General features: G+C 41.1%; 1 gene segment (V, D, J or C); it reads right to left on the bottom strand.

Moving 5' to 3' along the window:
- Positions 1–9,811: 9,811 nt before the first annotated feature.
- LOC115386833 (Ig heavy chain V region 5A-like) lies at positions 9,812–13,109 on the bottom strand. The segment is given in 3 exon segments: positions 9,812–10,039; positions 12,843–12,919; positions 13,019–13,109. Coding segments are annotated over 3 exon segments (396 nt in total).
- Positions 13,110–16,684: the final 3,575 nt, after the last annotated feature.

Below are 16,684 nucleotides of genomic sequence, written 5' to 3'. Positions count from 1 at the left end.
TTCTCAAATGATATAATACACAGGAAACACTTATTAAAGTCACTTTATAATCAGATTCTTGCTGAACCTGTGGTAATTCAATCATAGTATGACTTCATCTTCATGCTGGCAGCACTTGCAGACTTATTTTCCTGAAAACGTTTAAATTAATGCTGAAGTCTGTCAAAATCTGCATGTTTCCAGAGATAAGAATTATGCGAATTTTCTCAGCAGATGTTTGAAGACAAAGAAATTGAGATACTTGGTGGTTTGACTGGCAAATGGCTGCTCAGGAGCTGAAACAAACTCAACAAAACTCAAAAGGAAAAGAAAGCAATGATGAGCAGCTTTTTGTGGTGGTAGTCTCTCATCTGTTTTTTTCTTCTCTTTCTGAACTGGGAATAAATGACAGTCTAATATAATTTTGTGCCTTTTTATTTATTTCATTCAAAGTTTTGTTTGATTGGATTTATTCTTGTGAAACAGGAATTGACAGGAAGAGCATCTGCTGTGAAGTCAAAGTTATCCTGGACCAGAACACTGAATGAAGTTCAGATAATCTTGACTGATTTCTTTGAGCGGTGCCTGTATTGTTCTTTTTGCTCACTGTTTATGTTGATTTCCTGAATGTTTAAAGCCAATCTGTCCACTGTATTGATAATACGACTTGAATGGTGGCTGGTAAAGTCAGGCTTATAATTATTTTCTCCATCAAGTTGTCTCAGCAAACTGTCCATTCTTTGAAAAGGTTTGATTCTGGGTTTCAGGCCTGCAGCCTGGAGCTTCCATATCCTCCTTTAGCATGCATTAATGTTCTCCACGAGTTCTGCCCTGTTGCTACAATGCAAAGACATGACGAGTCAACAGATGACTCTGAGTCTGGAGTCAACTGTCAGTTTAATGAGATTGATTTTGGCAAGACAGAAAAACAGTTTGATGCAATAACAAGACATTTTCCTAAAGCTCCTTTTACTTTTAGGGTGTTTCATACTTCAGATGCTTAAAACATTTATTTTCTTTCCTCACTTCTAGAAAACTGTTCTGCATTTCCTCTTACATTCACCATTTTGAATACATTTCTCATATTACAGAAGGACGTCAAACATGTTGTTGGTGAGCTTGAGGAATGGGAAGTTAAACCACAACAGCTGCTGTTTCCTCAGTTTTGCACATTTATTTATTTTTTTTAATCCTTAATTAATTACCTGTACTGGCCCCAGTTGTTTTTTGATGGAGTTTTATTGCAGGGCTTGTTTTAATAAAAAAAATTCCTCAGACTTCCTTTTCTCATTTAAAGGTTCGATCAGAGAGCAGTAACTGGTTTTTATTGGTTCTTCTCAGTTTTTTAGTCACTGCAAAAGAAACTAAAATGTGTGGAACAGTACGAGGTGAGAAAGAGGGAGGAAAAGGGCAGAGGAAAGAAGAAGAATGAAAAAAATGAAACAAAGGAGTAAATCAAGATCGACACACACACACACACTTAACAATACAGTACAGATCAAGTTGGAGGGGGGCAGATCACAAGGAGCGGCGAAGCATGGTACAGAAAGAGGTGCGGGCAGGTGAGGAAGAGACTGGACTAGCTAGGGCAGTGGCTATGAAGCCGCAAGGCAGCTGGACACGTTGGGAGGGTGTCCGAGGAAGGTCTCTAAAGTGGACCGAGCTCTGGAATATGGAAGAACATCGCATTAAATTCCTGCTCTGTTCTGTCTATGACGTGTTACCCACACCAGCGAATCTCCAGAAGTGGAGACTGACTGAGAATCCCCAGTGTGAACTGTGCGGGAAGACAGCTACCTTGGAACATATCCTCTCAGCATGCCAAGCTGGCCTGGCAGATGGGCGGTATAGATGGCGACATGACCAGGTGTTGGCCCAGCTAGCCGAGGGTTTGGAGAGGGAAAGGAAGAAGAAAAGGACCAGTCATGAGGCCAAAGGTCCTCGGTTTATCAGCTTCCTCAAGCCTGGGGAGGTTGTCGGAAAACACATTGCGTCCACAGGAATTTTCGCGACAGCAGAGGATTGGGACATGAGAGTAGATCTTGGAAGACAGCTGAAATTTCCGGGAGAGATTATTGACACCAACTTCCGTCCTGACATTGTGATCTGGTCAAAAGTAACCAGACAGGTGGTCCTCTTGGAGCTAACAGTGCCCTGGGAGGAAAGGATTGAAGAGGCACATGAGCGGAAGCGTGGGAAGTATCAGCCTCTGATTTCTGAGATCCAGCAGAAGGGCTGGAAAGCCTGGAATGTCCCAGTCGAAGTTGGCTGTAGAGGTTTTCCAGGGCAATCATTGTGGACAGCACTGGGAGCCCTTGGGATGAAAGGTCCTGTGCGCAAGACGCTGACTGGGAATGTGACGAAACAGGCAGAGACAGCGTCAAGATGGCTCTGGCTGAAGAAGGCTGAGCAATGGCGCAATCCAGCCAGCAGATAGGAGGGAGAGCAGAACCGAGTGGAGAGGATCCGAGGGATGGAGGAAGTGGTTCCAGGACGTTGGTCCCGCTGTCAAGCCCCCCGGAGGTGTCGTAGGCTAATTGACGAAACACCTGTGAAAGGGGGTGCCCACCTGAAGACCTGTGAAGTCCCAAAGATCCAAACCACTGCCCAAGAAGGCAAGCGATTTGTTTTGTAGCCAGCCACTCACATTAAGGAGCAATGGATAATCCCTGCCAGGTGAGGTGGCTGCGATGTTACATCGTTTATGGATATTTGGATTTTGAATGACCTCTAAAGGAGCTTCAGTCACTGTGGGAGTCGAGCACAATAATAAACGGCTGAATCTTCAGTGCTGAGACTGTTGATCTGTAAATACACCTGCTGTTTGTCATTGTCTCTGGAGATAGTAAACCTCCCTTGAACTGACAGAGTAACGTTGAGTGCTCGTCCAGGGTTTCTTGACCCTGGTCCTCAAGGCCCAGTGTCCTGCATGTTTCACCTCTCTCCCAGTTGGAACACACCTGATTGCAATAAGAGCTAATTACTGGGCTGCTTGTAAAGAAGCTCTCACTGCATTAGCTCTCATTGCAATCAGGTGTGTTCCAACTGGGAGAGAGGTTGTTACGGCTGTCGCCGTATTCTCGGTTCTCCCCCCCCATGTGAGTGTGTGTCTGTGTCAGAGTGCGTGATCCCAGGCTGCTGCTGCTGCAGGAATTATCTCCATTGCCTGCACCTGGGGAGCCTGGCCCGAGAGCACCTCGTCAACCAACCCTGCGGAGCAGCTGAGGGGATAAAAGCAGCCAGCAGGACACAGACTGGAGCTGGCTGTAGCTCGCCATGCTCTCGTGCCTCTTGAGCTCTGAATTAGTATCGTGTTTGGTAGTGAGGCACTCGTTTTGGGTTTGACTATTTGTAGTTTTGGTTCTGTGTTTTGAATTATCCTTTTGGTTTGTGTTTGGCTTCAGGAATCCTTTGAGTTTTTCTATATTATCTCTGTTTTTAGTTACAGGCCGTAACAGAGGTGAAACATGCAGGACACTGGGCCTCGAGGACCAGGGTTAAGAAACCCTGTGCTTGTCCATCCAGTCCATGTCATAATCACGAAATGTGAATCCAGAAGCTGTACAAGTCAGAGTGTGTGATTCTCCAGGGTTTTTAAGAACTGATCCAGGTTCAATCAGAGTCTGAGCACCAGTACCTGTCAGGACAAATGAAGAAGACTGGTGTGAGAACTGTTGTCCTTGCATCAGAATAATCATTGAAAATGTTGACTCTTCACCTGCCCAGCAGAGCGTTAACAGCAGCAGTCCTCTGACGACGTCCATCATGGAAAACTGGGGATCACTGCTCTGCTTCTGTGCAGATAAGTAAGAAAGACAAATGATGTTTTGCATTGACTCCTCCTCAACATACACACGTGCACACACATTCGTGTGATGTGCACAGCACAGTTGTTCAATGCAAATATTGCATGTTTTCTCAAAAGCATTGCAGGCAATATAACCAATAAATGTTATTTATCTATTTAAAAATGCATTGTTAGTCAGTCATAGAAGTAGTAGTTGTCATCAAAAGTGACTGAGCCTCATGTGAATGAACTTCTTGTGAAGGTACTTTGGTGACTTGTGTCACAGTAATAAACACCAGTGTCCTCAGGCTGCAGATTCAGCCCTGTTAATTCCACTCTGCTGGTTGCAGTCAGTGTCCGGTAGCTGAACTTGTTTCTTAGAGCATTGTTGTGGTAAAAATCTCCTCCACCCCATCGAACCAAGATCAAGTTCATTGCTGCTCCTTGGCGCTGTCTGATCCAGCCTGTAGTCAGAGAATAACCAGAAACCTGACAGGTGATGGTCAAAGACTGTCCAGGCTGCACGGACATTAAATCAGGCTTACTGAGATTGACACGATATACACCTGTTGAAATAAGAAACAGATATTAGCTTCATCTTGAATTTGATCATTCAGTGTTTCTGGAATCTTTCCAGATGACTGAAAACTCCTCACAGGATGCAGCTGCTGGCAGCAGTAATGCAGCCACAGAGAACATGATGGAAGCAGAGGAGGGAACAAAGCCCACTTTACATTGTGATTTTTAACAGGACATGAAAATTTTGATCAGTCTTTCAACACAACTAACCACGTTATTTACCTGCTAAACCAGCTGAAATATTATATCTGCAAATACATTGAAATCTCCCACAAAAATAGCTTTCAGTTTAGCTCCACTTGTGTGAGATTGTCGCTCATGATATATTGATCATGACAACTCGATGTACATATCTCAGCAAGTTACCAATAAAGATAAAAGTGACGAGAAACGACTTTTTAGCAAAAGTCTAACTATACTCACTTGCTTTTTGCCTTTGAACTTTGCCTTTAACTCTCGGGAGTATTAAATAAAACTTTTCACCACTGGACTGGCCACCTGGCTTCCCTGTGGGCTGATGGTGATTGAAGGCAAGTTTTCTTTTTTGTTTTTTTATTTTTTAACTGAGCTCTTAGCATTTGCAATGGCACAATGGTATGAGTTATGATAGCTATTGGTTCAGAAAACGGGTAGATTGGCCCATTAGACATGATTGATTCTGAGCTGGATCAGCCAAAGGCGATGCCCCTCCCTCTTGGACCACAGCTGTTATCAATTAATCAATCAGTCACACAGATGGTGGAGGTGGCAGCAGTGGTGGAGGGGAAGGGGAGGCAGAAGGAGAAGAGACCCTCAGGTAGGAAGTGATGAAGTGAATCTACCTGGCTCAGATAGAAATTAAGTTTAGGGGAAGTTTATTTTCTTCTTGCTGTAATTACAAGTAGCTGTGCATGCTACGTAGCTAGTTAGCATGATGAGCTTTCTCTACTGCTGGGTGGTTTCGCTGAAGTTATATCAGTGATAATGATCTTAAGTCTGGGGGCAGAGGGTGCGGCTGTCCCGGGCCCAAGGTGGGGCCCACCGCCAGACTGATGCCGAAAAAATAATAATAATAACAACAACCTGAACGCCAGCCGCCTGAAATAATGAGCAAGGCCAGACTCTCAAACCTCACTTTGAAGAGGGATATTGTCATTGATAAGAACCAGGTAGCTGAAAGGTTTGCGAGGATGAAGGAGATGAAGATGGTGCCATGTGTTATGAGGCCACGCTACTCAGTTCCGGAATATGTTCGAGATTGGCATGTTCAAACAGTTGGACTTTTTTTTATTTTGGACATTTTGGACTCTGGATATTTCGTATTGTCTGCAGTGGATTTTTTTCCCGCTGGTTTGGATACATTCTTGTTGGCAGTTTTCCTGGATCGGATTCAAACTTCCATCACTGGACGAGAACATCATCAGTAAGTCGTTCCATATTCATTGTGATGACACAGACTAGGATTGCCATAGATGCTGGCTGTCTGGTATTGTTTTCATAGCTGTTTGTGTTGTGGATCGCCGTGTCTGCTTGGTTATTGCATTAACACAGGCCACACACGTTGCTTCTTCACTTGTCTTGTCTGGGTTGATCATGAGTGACTTGATGCAGGTTATTAAGACTGTATGGTGTCCAAAATCCCTGTATGTCGTTGACCTTCTGTCCATCGTTTCCCACCCTGTTGGTTTAGTCTGCTTTACGTTTTAACCTTTATCTGAGCAACATATGACTGAAGTCCATGGCGCTGACCATGGTGCTGAACTGGCCAATCGGCTGTTGTGATGCTGGATTTTCAGCAGGTCGCTATTTTAATGAGAAAGTCATGGCGCTGACCATGGTGCTGAAACAGTGCACCCTGTGCTGCACAACGTATCATAATGCACACTTCGTTTTGCCTTTGTGTCTCCGTTTCCCGTTATGAAGGCAACTAATTGATCAGCTGTGTCATGACAAGCTGTCATGTTAATGTCTGGCCGTTTATGAAGCAAATTGAGTCTCTTTGTTGATCTATCATTTTATTTTATATTCTGATGGGTCAAAGTGTGAGACTTTCTTTTTATTTTTGAAGCTATAGCCGTTCATTCAGTCCATTTCTGGCAGCAGCCAACTGAAGCTCAGATCAAGATTAGATCCATAATGTGGATTGTCAACAAGTGAAATAGCCAATGAGCTATCAGGGCTCATTACAAGTCCCCGCCCCCTCCGCAATGTGACACTGGCTCCAAGCCTCATCGTAGTGTTCAACTCATATTTTACTCAGAATAGTTAAATATAGTCTTTATTGGTTAGATAGTTTCAGTCTTGAATTGATATGGGTGCACCATGTAGTATTTTTTACTCAGAAACAGCTAAAGATCAAAAATGTCCACATAAAATCAGCAGAACATCTGCAGCAGCTTCTGAGGAAGTACAGCCAGCTCTGTGCTCTCTCACACAGAGCATTTGTGTCAGCAGTCCAGTCCAGGTGGTCTTTCCAGCTGTGCTCCCATGTGCTTAAATGTTCATCCAAAGTCAACACAGTACTGCCTCTATCAAGGTGGAGCGCACCCATATCTGTTACTTTGTGTCTGAGGAGCAGAGTGTCAGTGGAGCTAAAATCCAACAACGTGATCGTCAGAGCACCACTGTGTGCCTCTGTCAAGGTGAAAGTGAGTTTGGAGGATCAAACCTGTTAAAAAAAAAAAAAAAAAAAAAAAAAAAAAAAAAAGTTTGTCAGTTGGTTGATTCTCTCCTCATGTCCTTCATTGGTGGCTCTCCTCCTCAAGGTGCAGCCGGTGACTATAACTGCTCCAGACCTTTTAAAATGAATGTATTAAGAAATAAATAAATGAATCAGGCAATCAACCAAATAAACAGTAATTTTTGATATTTTTACAGTTTGTTTTTTCAGGTTGCTGTGAGATCGCAAGTTCAATTTACTTTGTGCCAGTTGTTTTTGAATTGTTCATTTGCAACTACAGAACAACTCGGTGTAAAATCCTCAAGATTATGAACTGGATCAGTGTTTAGGGAATTTAGCACTCCCTGAAAGTCCAGCACTCACACAGTATCAATCTATCAGTTTAATATGAGGTGTAAGTTGACGCTAACATGAAGTGACACAATTATTTCAGTGTTATACGGTTCTTTCCGAAAGTCTGCACAGTCCTTTGCTGATATCTACAGTTCATTCCTGATGAATTTTAGTTGTTTTCTCCAGGACAGAGATAGAGACATTGTCCCAGAATGCAGCACTAACAGGTTCAACAACCTTCTCTCAACACTCAGCAACTTTTTAGGCAGGTATTGTCATAATTCAGTTCTAGTTTTTTAGTTCTTGCTTTTCTGCTGCTGGCTGCAAAACAAGTTGCCCCATGGGAATAATACTATCACTTCTTGACAGTTGCTACATCTTGTTGAATTTTTTTTCAATGTGCTTTGCAGCAAATCCCACTCACCAACAACACATTTGACATGAATTCAATCTACATGACATGTAGCTTAAATGATATCCAGACTTGAGTGTTTGCAAGATTAAATTCCAGTTTTGGAGATTTTGTGCTACTCAATAAATCCAGATAAGCTGGATGCAGGACAGGTGACATATCCATGGGTGGCAGTGATTGAAATATTCTTCATTTTGTTTGTTTAGAAATGGCTGCACTGTCACACAGAAAGGTGTCAGGATTCAGTGCTTTTCTGTTGGTGTGTTTGGTCTGTGTCTCCCTTCCCCATCTGGTGTCCATACCCCTCTCTGGTTTCTCTCCTGTGATCGTCTTTAGTCCCTCCTGTTGTCTGTATCTGCTTCACCTCGTGTTTCAGTCATCCTGTTAACCTTCTCGTCTCCTTTTTCCTTTCACAGGTGTATTTAGTATCATCATTCCTGTCTCTCTGTAATGGTTTGACGTTACTTCCCTGCCCTCTGTTACTCTACAGCCTCTTGTGTGGCCTTTCATAAACCCTTCAGAACTCCACCTTTATGTTTGTCTGCATTTGCATCCACCATGATCATGACAAAAGGTCATAATTCCCTAATGACAAACTCCAAGTATGAAGTTCATTACTTTTTGGCAAAATGGATGTCCTAGTAGGTTACCAGGTTGAACTACACTGATGTTCCAAATGCAAATGGGTGTTGGTATTCTGAATATTTTATATGTTAACAAGCCGAAAGTCTTGCTATGATTAATTCACAGAATAAGTATGACCCTGTTAAGCCATGAACAAATCCTTGTTTGCACATAAACATTTTACTGTTAACTTGCCTAAAATGGAACACAACCATGACATAAGATTCTTCATTTGAGAATCACTGGTCTGAGGGCTCCTCCTCCTGTTACAGTCGAGGTGCAGATGGGTTTTTGTAGAGGGGGAGGGCAGTCTTCTGTCACTGTGAGTACCTGGCACAGTAATACACAGCACTGTCTTCAGGCTGCATGTTCAGGCCTTTAAGAGTCACTGTGTTGCTGGAAGCATCCACATCAATTGTAAACTTGCTCTTGAGTGAGTCTTTATAGTGTGAGCCTCCAGTATATCTAATTCCAATCCACTCCAGTCCTTTTCCTGCAGGCTGTCTAATCCAACCAGTCCAATAGCCGCTAACAGAATAAGACACCTGACAGGCGATGGTCAGGTCTTGACCCTGCTGTATTATCATAGAGGCAGGTTGTGTCAGCTGTTCACACTTCCCATCTGTTTGGAAAAAAAAAGAAAAGAAAATGAATATTAAACTATGAAACTGTGCCGTAAATAACTGATATTGATGGAGACTCACAAGATCCAAATGCCAGCAACAGGAACAGAGCTGCAGTCAACATGATGTCTTGAAACTCAGTTGAAACTGATGAGATGTGAACGTCTTCCTGATGTCAGTGCTTTATATATGTGACTGAAAAGGCAGAACACTGAATTTGCATATTGAATGCATGAATGTGGTTTAAATGACAATCAGGGTAGTAAAACAGTGACTTCAGATGAAAGACAATCAATCAATCAAATTTAAGTTTTAAAATGATGCCTAAAGTGAGTAAAACGCAACTCCAAGTGCTTCACGAGGGCTTGTTAAATATTTTTAAATGAGAAATATGTGAAGCGTATACTCATACACACATATGTGCATTCATATGTGTGAATGCCAAACTCACACAATACATGCACTCACATATGAGTAAACATCAAGACTAATAAAATTTCATCAACTTAAATTAGGGAGGGGAAGTCGATATATGATCATGGAAATGTTAATTGTAGCTCTTTCATTTCATAACTGCAACATAAACTACAATTTGGTGTGAAGATGTGACAAGGCTTTGAATGTTTGTGTGGTTCCACACTTGTTTTGTTTGATTGAAGGGGAAAATAGGGTTGTTTTGTTGGTTAAGGTCACAAACTCCTGTCATGAATGGATGGATGCAGAAATAAATTAATAATGGTATAAGAGCTCCACCTCTGGTGACTTTCAGTAGTTCGTGCTGAGTGGTTTTTGTTTAAGTTCACCAGTGTTTTCTCTCATGGTGCATCTTTTGCACAGTAATACACAGCAGAGTCTTGAGGCTGCATATTCTGTCCTCTGAGAGTCACTGTGTTGCTGGAAGAGTCTGTGGAGATGCTGAACTTATTTCTGAGGGAATCTTTGTAATATGTTGTAGATCCAGCTGCCACTCCAATCCACTCCAGTCCTTTTCCTGCAGGCTGTCTGATCCAACCAGTGTAATAGCTGCTCACAGAATAAGACACCTGACAGGCGATGGTCAGGTCTTGACCCGGCTGTATTATCATAGAAGCGGGTTGTGTCAGCTGTTCACACCTCCCATCTGTTTGAGAGAGAGAGAGAGAAAAAAAAAGGAATGTTTAAGTATGAAAGTGAGTCATACAGTAACTGACATTTATAGAGACTCACAAGATCCAAATGCCAGCAACAGGAACAGAGCTGCAGTAAACATGATGTCTTGAAACTCAGTTGAAACTGATGAGCTGTGAACGTCTTCCTGATGTCAGTGCTTTATATATGTGACTGGGAAGGAAGAACACTGAATTTGCATATTGAATGTGATCCATGAATTAAGGATGGTCTAACTCGACTATCAAGTCAACACTTTACTTTGTCTATAAGTCTTTAAAGGACATCTGTTTCCTTAACTCAGGACCAGTACTTTATACATGCAGCTGAATGTTGAAGCATGTTTGAATTAAAGGTGATGATATTCAAGCTTCTTCTCTGATGCAAGAATCAATTAAATGTTCTCAAGTCTCGAGAAAACTGAACAGCGATTCACCAAGAATTTAGACGGCTGTGTCATGAATATACTTTGGAACAGTGATGGGAGCAAATTTTGCTTGGATCATTGCTACTTGAACCTACACTGAAGGATTGACTTGTTTATTTTGTCATTCCACACAAAACAAACTAATTTATTCCTGTAGAGATGATCTGTTGAAAGAAAAGTCAGGGGATGAAGAATGAAACTTTGTGGTATTATTCAGTTTTTACTAACCAGGAACACAACAAAAAATTAGAATTTGAGGTTGACATCAGAGTTACACAATGAAACAGGTTTATGACTGATGACATGAAAGAGGCAGAACAGACAGGAACCACTGACATTCGTTGATGAGAGTGATCCAAACAACTGCTGTTACAGCGATTCTTTCATCCCAAAGTCCAGCAAACCAGAACAATTCTCTTTGAGGAGGAGGTCCCGACTCGCACATACCAACAAGCACTCGCGGAGATATTTCTTTAAACTCAAAGTTCCAGATTTATTTAAACAAACCAAAATGATCTCCGTGGTTGACTTAAATCAAAATAGAACAAAACAAATCAAATCTTTCTATATTTTTGTGGCTCTACTATCTGCGCTTTCTGCGGTCGAAAAACTGTTTCTCTTCTTCCTCCTTCCACACTTCCACACCTCACCAGAACCCCTCACACCTGCGCTTTTATCCTGATTGCAGGGAGGAGAGCCTGACTGGGAGGAGGAGAGATACAGACTAATAATTATCCACAAAACAAACACAATCCCTAATTTTTCTGACCATAACTTAAATATATATCAAATACAAAATTAAATTTACTTTCTTAATTGGCTCCAACAACTGCAGCAGCCTGAAGAACTGAGGGAGTCTTTACAATGAGAAACAGGGAGAAAGAAAAAACTAATAATTCAATGAATAAATAGATTAATTAGTTGATACAAATGTGAAATGAAAAGTTTGCAAATCAATGCATATCCAGCCTTATTTCCATTGCTGACTGCCTTTGATCAGATCCAAATTCTTCCATCATCAAGCTGTTGATCCTCTGATACAAATGATGTTGATTGTTACCTCCATTTAATAACTGATTTCAATCACCGGTGTGTTTCACTGTCAGTGCCGACAAACTTCATGAGGTACTTTGATATAACCATACTTTATGACACGCTTATATTTGGTTTAATTAACATTAACCCTTAACTGTACAAGTGATTGCTGCAGTGAATTTAAATGAAATGAGAAACAAGAGCAAACTGAGGTTTGATCACCGTTGAGGCCATCTGATACATTTGTACGTTGGCATCAATGATCCTCTTTCATAATAAAACTCTGGAACGCAAAGGGACAGAGATCAGCATTTGCTCCTTCCTCATTAAAACAGGTCCAATGCAGGCTATTTTTAGCTCATAGGACAACATGCTTGTCCTGTACGGCCACGTGTTGGTCACTGCAGAGATCCTCTGTTGATGTGAGTCATGGTGTCTTTGGCACAATAATACACAGCAGAATCCTCTGGTACTAAATTGGACAGTGTCATATATGTCATGCTGCTGCTGTCATCTCAACTGACTTCAATACGTCCCCTCAGGCTGCTGGGATAATTATTACTACTAGGATTAGAATAGCTGCTTCCAATCCATCCCAGTGCTTTTCCTGCAGGTTGTCTGACCCAGACCATAACACAGCAGCTAAATGTGAAGCCAGATCCTCTGCAGGACAGACGGAGAGTCTCTCCAGGAGTTTTCACCACTGGACTGGGAGTGATGGACTCCATTGACTGCCCTGAACAGTCTGAGAAACCACAGAAGAGAGTTAGAAAGTCATCTGGAAAATTTCTTGAAATCATGAAGTCGCTGCTGGCTTGTGGTGAAAGCTGAAACCAAACAAGCAGGAGACTCACAGGGCAGCAAGAGGGCAACCAGCAGCAGAGTGAGCATGTTCAGAGATCTGAGCCCTGAAGCTCCACACAATGAACAAGATGAGTCAGCAGGACAGAAGTACACTGCTCAGAGGAAAGATTTGCATCAGGAAACCACATTGTGGAAATGAGTCATGCATTGACTTGTGTTTCCATGAGAAACACAGCAGAGTCTTGAAGCTGCATATTCTGTCCTCTGAGAGTCACTGTGTTGCTGGAAGAGTCTGTGGAAATGCTGAACTTATTTCTGAGGGAATCTTTGTAATATGTTGTAGATCCAGCACGTGCCACTCCGATCCACTCCAGTCCTTTTCCTGCAGGCTGTCTGATCCAACCAGTCCAATAGCCGCTCACAGAATAAGACACCTGACAGTTGATGGTCAGACTCTCTCCAGGCTGCACAACCACAGAGGCTGGCTGTGTGAGCTGTTGACTCCTTACACCTGTGGAGAAACACACTTTGTCGTTAAACACTGTGTTACGTCTGTGCAGACAATCTGCTGTGATCAGAGCGGCAGCATGTCTGCCTCACTGACACTCACAGGATGCAGCAGCCAGCAGCAGCAGAGTCACAGAGAACATGGTGGAGGGAATCTGGTGGGAGCTTCTCCTCTTCTGGACAATGAGCAACATGATGTCAAGTCTTTATAGTAACACTGAGATTCTGGCTGATTTGCATAGAGGACAGTGGAAATACATTAAAGAGGAGGGACTGTCAGACCAGCACCAGTCATCAAATGGAACCGAATTAGAATTTTGTGTTTTGCTTTTAATTTGGACAAATCAGTTGATCAATCAATTAATCAATCCTCCCTCATTTTTAATAGCACTTTTCATATTCATGAAAAAAACAACGCCAAGTGCTGGACAGTAAAATCAGTCATAAAAACAAAAAGAACAACAAAAAAAAAACAAAAAAAAAATGCAAAAAAGTCAAATGTTGCTTCATATTCCTCCATCTTCTATGCTGCTTTGGACAATTTGAAGGTTTTGGTGAACTGGAGTCAATCCCAGGTATCAATGAGCAAAGTTAACACACATTCTTTATTGTGGGGGTTGATTTTTGTTGTTGTACATCAGTTCAAATGCTGCACAGCAGGATGGTGCAACCGTGTTTCAGATATGATTAACTATAATACACTTTCTTTTAACTGATGATAATGACATAATATAGTTCAACATGTTGAGTTTTTGTACAGCTGCTCAGCTGACTTGAGTCACTGTGAGTCTCGAGCACAGAAATAAACAGCAGAATCCTCAGTAGTGACACTGTTCATCTGCAGATACACCTGCTTGTTACTGTTGTCTCTGGAGATGGTGAACCGGCCTCTGACTGAGTCCGAGTAAAAAGTGCCGCTGCCATCACCGTAGATATAGGCAATCCATTCCAGTCCTTTTCCAGCAGGCTGTCTGATCCAAGCTGTATCGTAATTGCTTGTTCCAAACCCTGAATATGTGCAGGTCAGTCTGGTTGATTCTCCAGGCCTCTTTACCACTGATTCAGACTGAGTCAGTGTTTGACTGTCAGCACCTGGACCAGAAACATAAGATATTTCAATTGAGCTGTTATTTGAATTGAGGCATGACTTTTTTTTAATCATTCGTCCTTACCTGTCCAGTTTACTGACAAGATGAGAAAAACAGCCACATAATGAAGTCTGATCATTGTTGAATCAGTTTGTTTCTGATCAGTCTTCAAGTGTTTTGGTCAATGATTTAGTTTCTGTCATCAACTGTCTAACATATAAAGGAGGAAGTGATCAGAGTTTGCATCAGCTCCTCCCTCTCAAAAACAAACACACCTTTTCTTTAACTGCATTTCTTGACATTAGTTGTTATCTCCTTGTCTTACATTTCTCCACTGTCACTGTTTTATCTTATTTGTTTTAGATTTTAGGATAATTCTGTTACGTGAGGATGCTCTTCCTCTTCAGCTCAGCAGCATCTGGTCTCTCCTCATACTTCATGCAGTGTGTGAAAACACACAATTTATTTACCCTGCAACACCTGCACAGCAACATTAAGACATTAAAATGAGACATTTGGTAAAAACAGGACATCGCAAAACACAGTATCAAACTGAGTCATACTGCCAAAAACTGAAGATATAAAATGATTATTGAAATCTTTTGTGATCTTTCACTGTTGCTGTGTTCATAAATGTATGTGGTCAAAATATTTCTTGTAGAAAAGTTGAGAATACTTGATAACATGCAGACAACTCTCCCAAAAGTGACGTGTGGTTTATTTAATCCTGCTAATTTGCTTCAAATGCTGAATATAAAAAAAAAAAAAAAAAACTTTGGCTGAAGTTCAAGCTCCAAAGAGACAGCATTTGGACAAAATATGAAGGAACAGATTTTTAGACACTTCAGTCATTTGAACTGCATTGATAGTTACCAGCCTGCTGCTGCCCCCGTGTGGAGGATTTACAGTAACACAGTATTCTCAACACTGGTTAGAATTCCAAGAGATGTGAGACAGTGTTGGTCTCTGGTCACTGAGGGGCCACAAAACTTCATCCTCATTACCTGAGAGCCAAATAGTGACTGATCATATCTTACACATTGATAATGGCCACTAATTCAATGAAAAGTCCCACAGGAATCGAATGATAACAAAAGTGAATACATTTGACTTTTACTTCTTGAAATAAACCAAGTGACAAAGTAAACTGGACCAATTTTATTTGATACCAGGTTCAAATAAGATGAACATCATTCTGTGAAACTAATGGTTTATTAATTCCTGGTAATCAGAGCCATATCATTTCCAAACATGAAAACGAGAGGGCTTAATTTTGAAATGGACCTTATTGTCCTTTATTGTACCAGTGAACTGGTCTGACATTATTAACAGTAGAATGCTCTTTTCGTGACTTCATGTTGCAGCTGTTCAGGCTCTGGGAGGTTTTCACTCTGCTCTGCTGATGCTCTTTGTTACCAGATGAATCCATGGTGTTTGATGGCTGTTCACTGATCAGAAAGCTGCCAGGTGATGTTCAGACACTGACCGAGCTGCACAGTCAAGGTGGCTGTCAGCTGTTCACATTTCACACCTGGAGAAGAAAACATGCTGGATATGAACAAAATCTAAAGACACACAATTCAAGATTTCACATCAGACAGGTAAATTTTCACACAAAAGACACTGACTTATTCTTAAAGATACCTTTCTTAATCTAATATAATGATTCATAGTTTTCCGAAATTTTCAACCCCGTTAGACCATTTTTCTTTCTCGTTCTGAAGGATTTTCACAATCTCATGCTGCATTTTGTCTTCAATTTTATTTTCGAAAGTTGTTGTTGATTCATTCATTAATTTTCTCAGATTTGGATTTTTTTGTTTTGTTTTTTTTTTTTAACGTCTATTCTCTGTTTTGAACTTTTGTTCGTTTTGACCTGGTTATGATTGTTTCAATTGTTGATGGTCTTTGTTGTACTGTTAACATCCCGAATGGGCTGAATGTGAATTATTATAATTTCTGTTCATTTGTACGTAAATATAGGGAGGACATTAAGAATTAGACATTATAGTTGATCGACTCCCTGAGTGTCTGTTGTCATGTAGGGAGCAGTTTCACTCTCACATCCTGTTCATGCTGAAGCAAATGCAAAACAGTCCTGTCAAGCATCATTAGCAGAGCAACAGCTACGACTGAAACTTGTTTGCATTGTAAGGTCACTGAAATGGTTTGAACGCAACACATTTTCTCTGAAGCCTTCTAGTGAAACCTACAGAAGCAATAAGAGAACTGAAACAACACTGAGAAACAAAACTTTGATCTCAGTTATGTCTGAAGTTTCAGTCATGTGAAAAGTCAAACTAATATGATTTATGAAAGTGTTTATTTATGACCATTCAAGGATGCATGAAGACTCTTCATAAATACAAACTTGATAAATCATGAAACCTGAAGCTGTGAATTTTTTTTTTTTTTACTTTATTTATTCTGATGCTGGAAATTTGATAGAATGGACTGGGTGAGACTCCAGCATCCATGATGGATGAATGGATGGATTTTTTTTATTTTTTTTTGTACTTTTTCATCAGACTTACTTAAATTAGTTTGGATAAGACAGGATCAATCAATCAATCAGACAATATTTATTCATGAGGAACCTTTCAACCAGAGCAAAAATATTTTAAAAAGCAGCCAGTTCTAGAAGAGAGGCTGACACCAGTTAAGTACTCCATGTCAAAGGT

This window comes from Salarias fasciatus, chromosome 4 (genome assembly GCF_902148845.1).
Source record: "Salarias fasciatus chromosome 4, fSalaFa1.1, whole genome shotgun sequence".
Lineage (NCBI taxonomy): Eukaryota > Metazoa > Chordata > Actinopteri > Blenniiformes > Blenniidae > Salarias > Salarias fasciatus.
The sequence above is the reverse complement of the archived record's forward strand: the minus strand, read 5'-3'. Positions and strand labels throughout refer to the sequence as shown.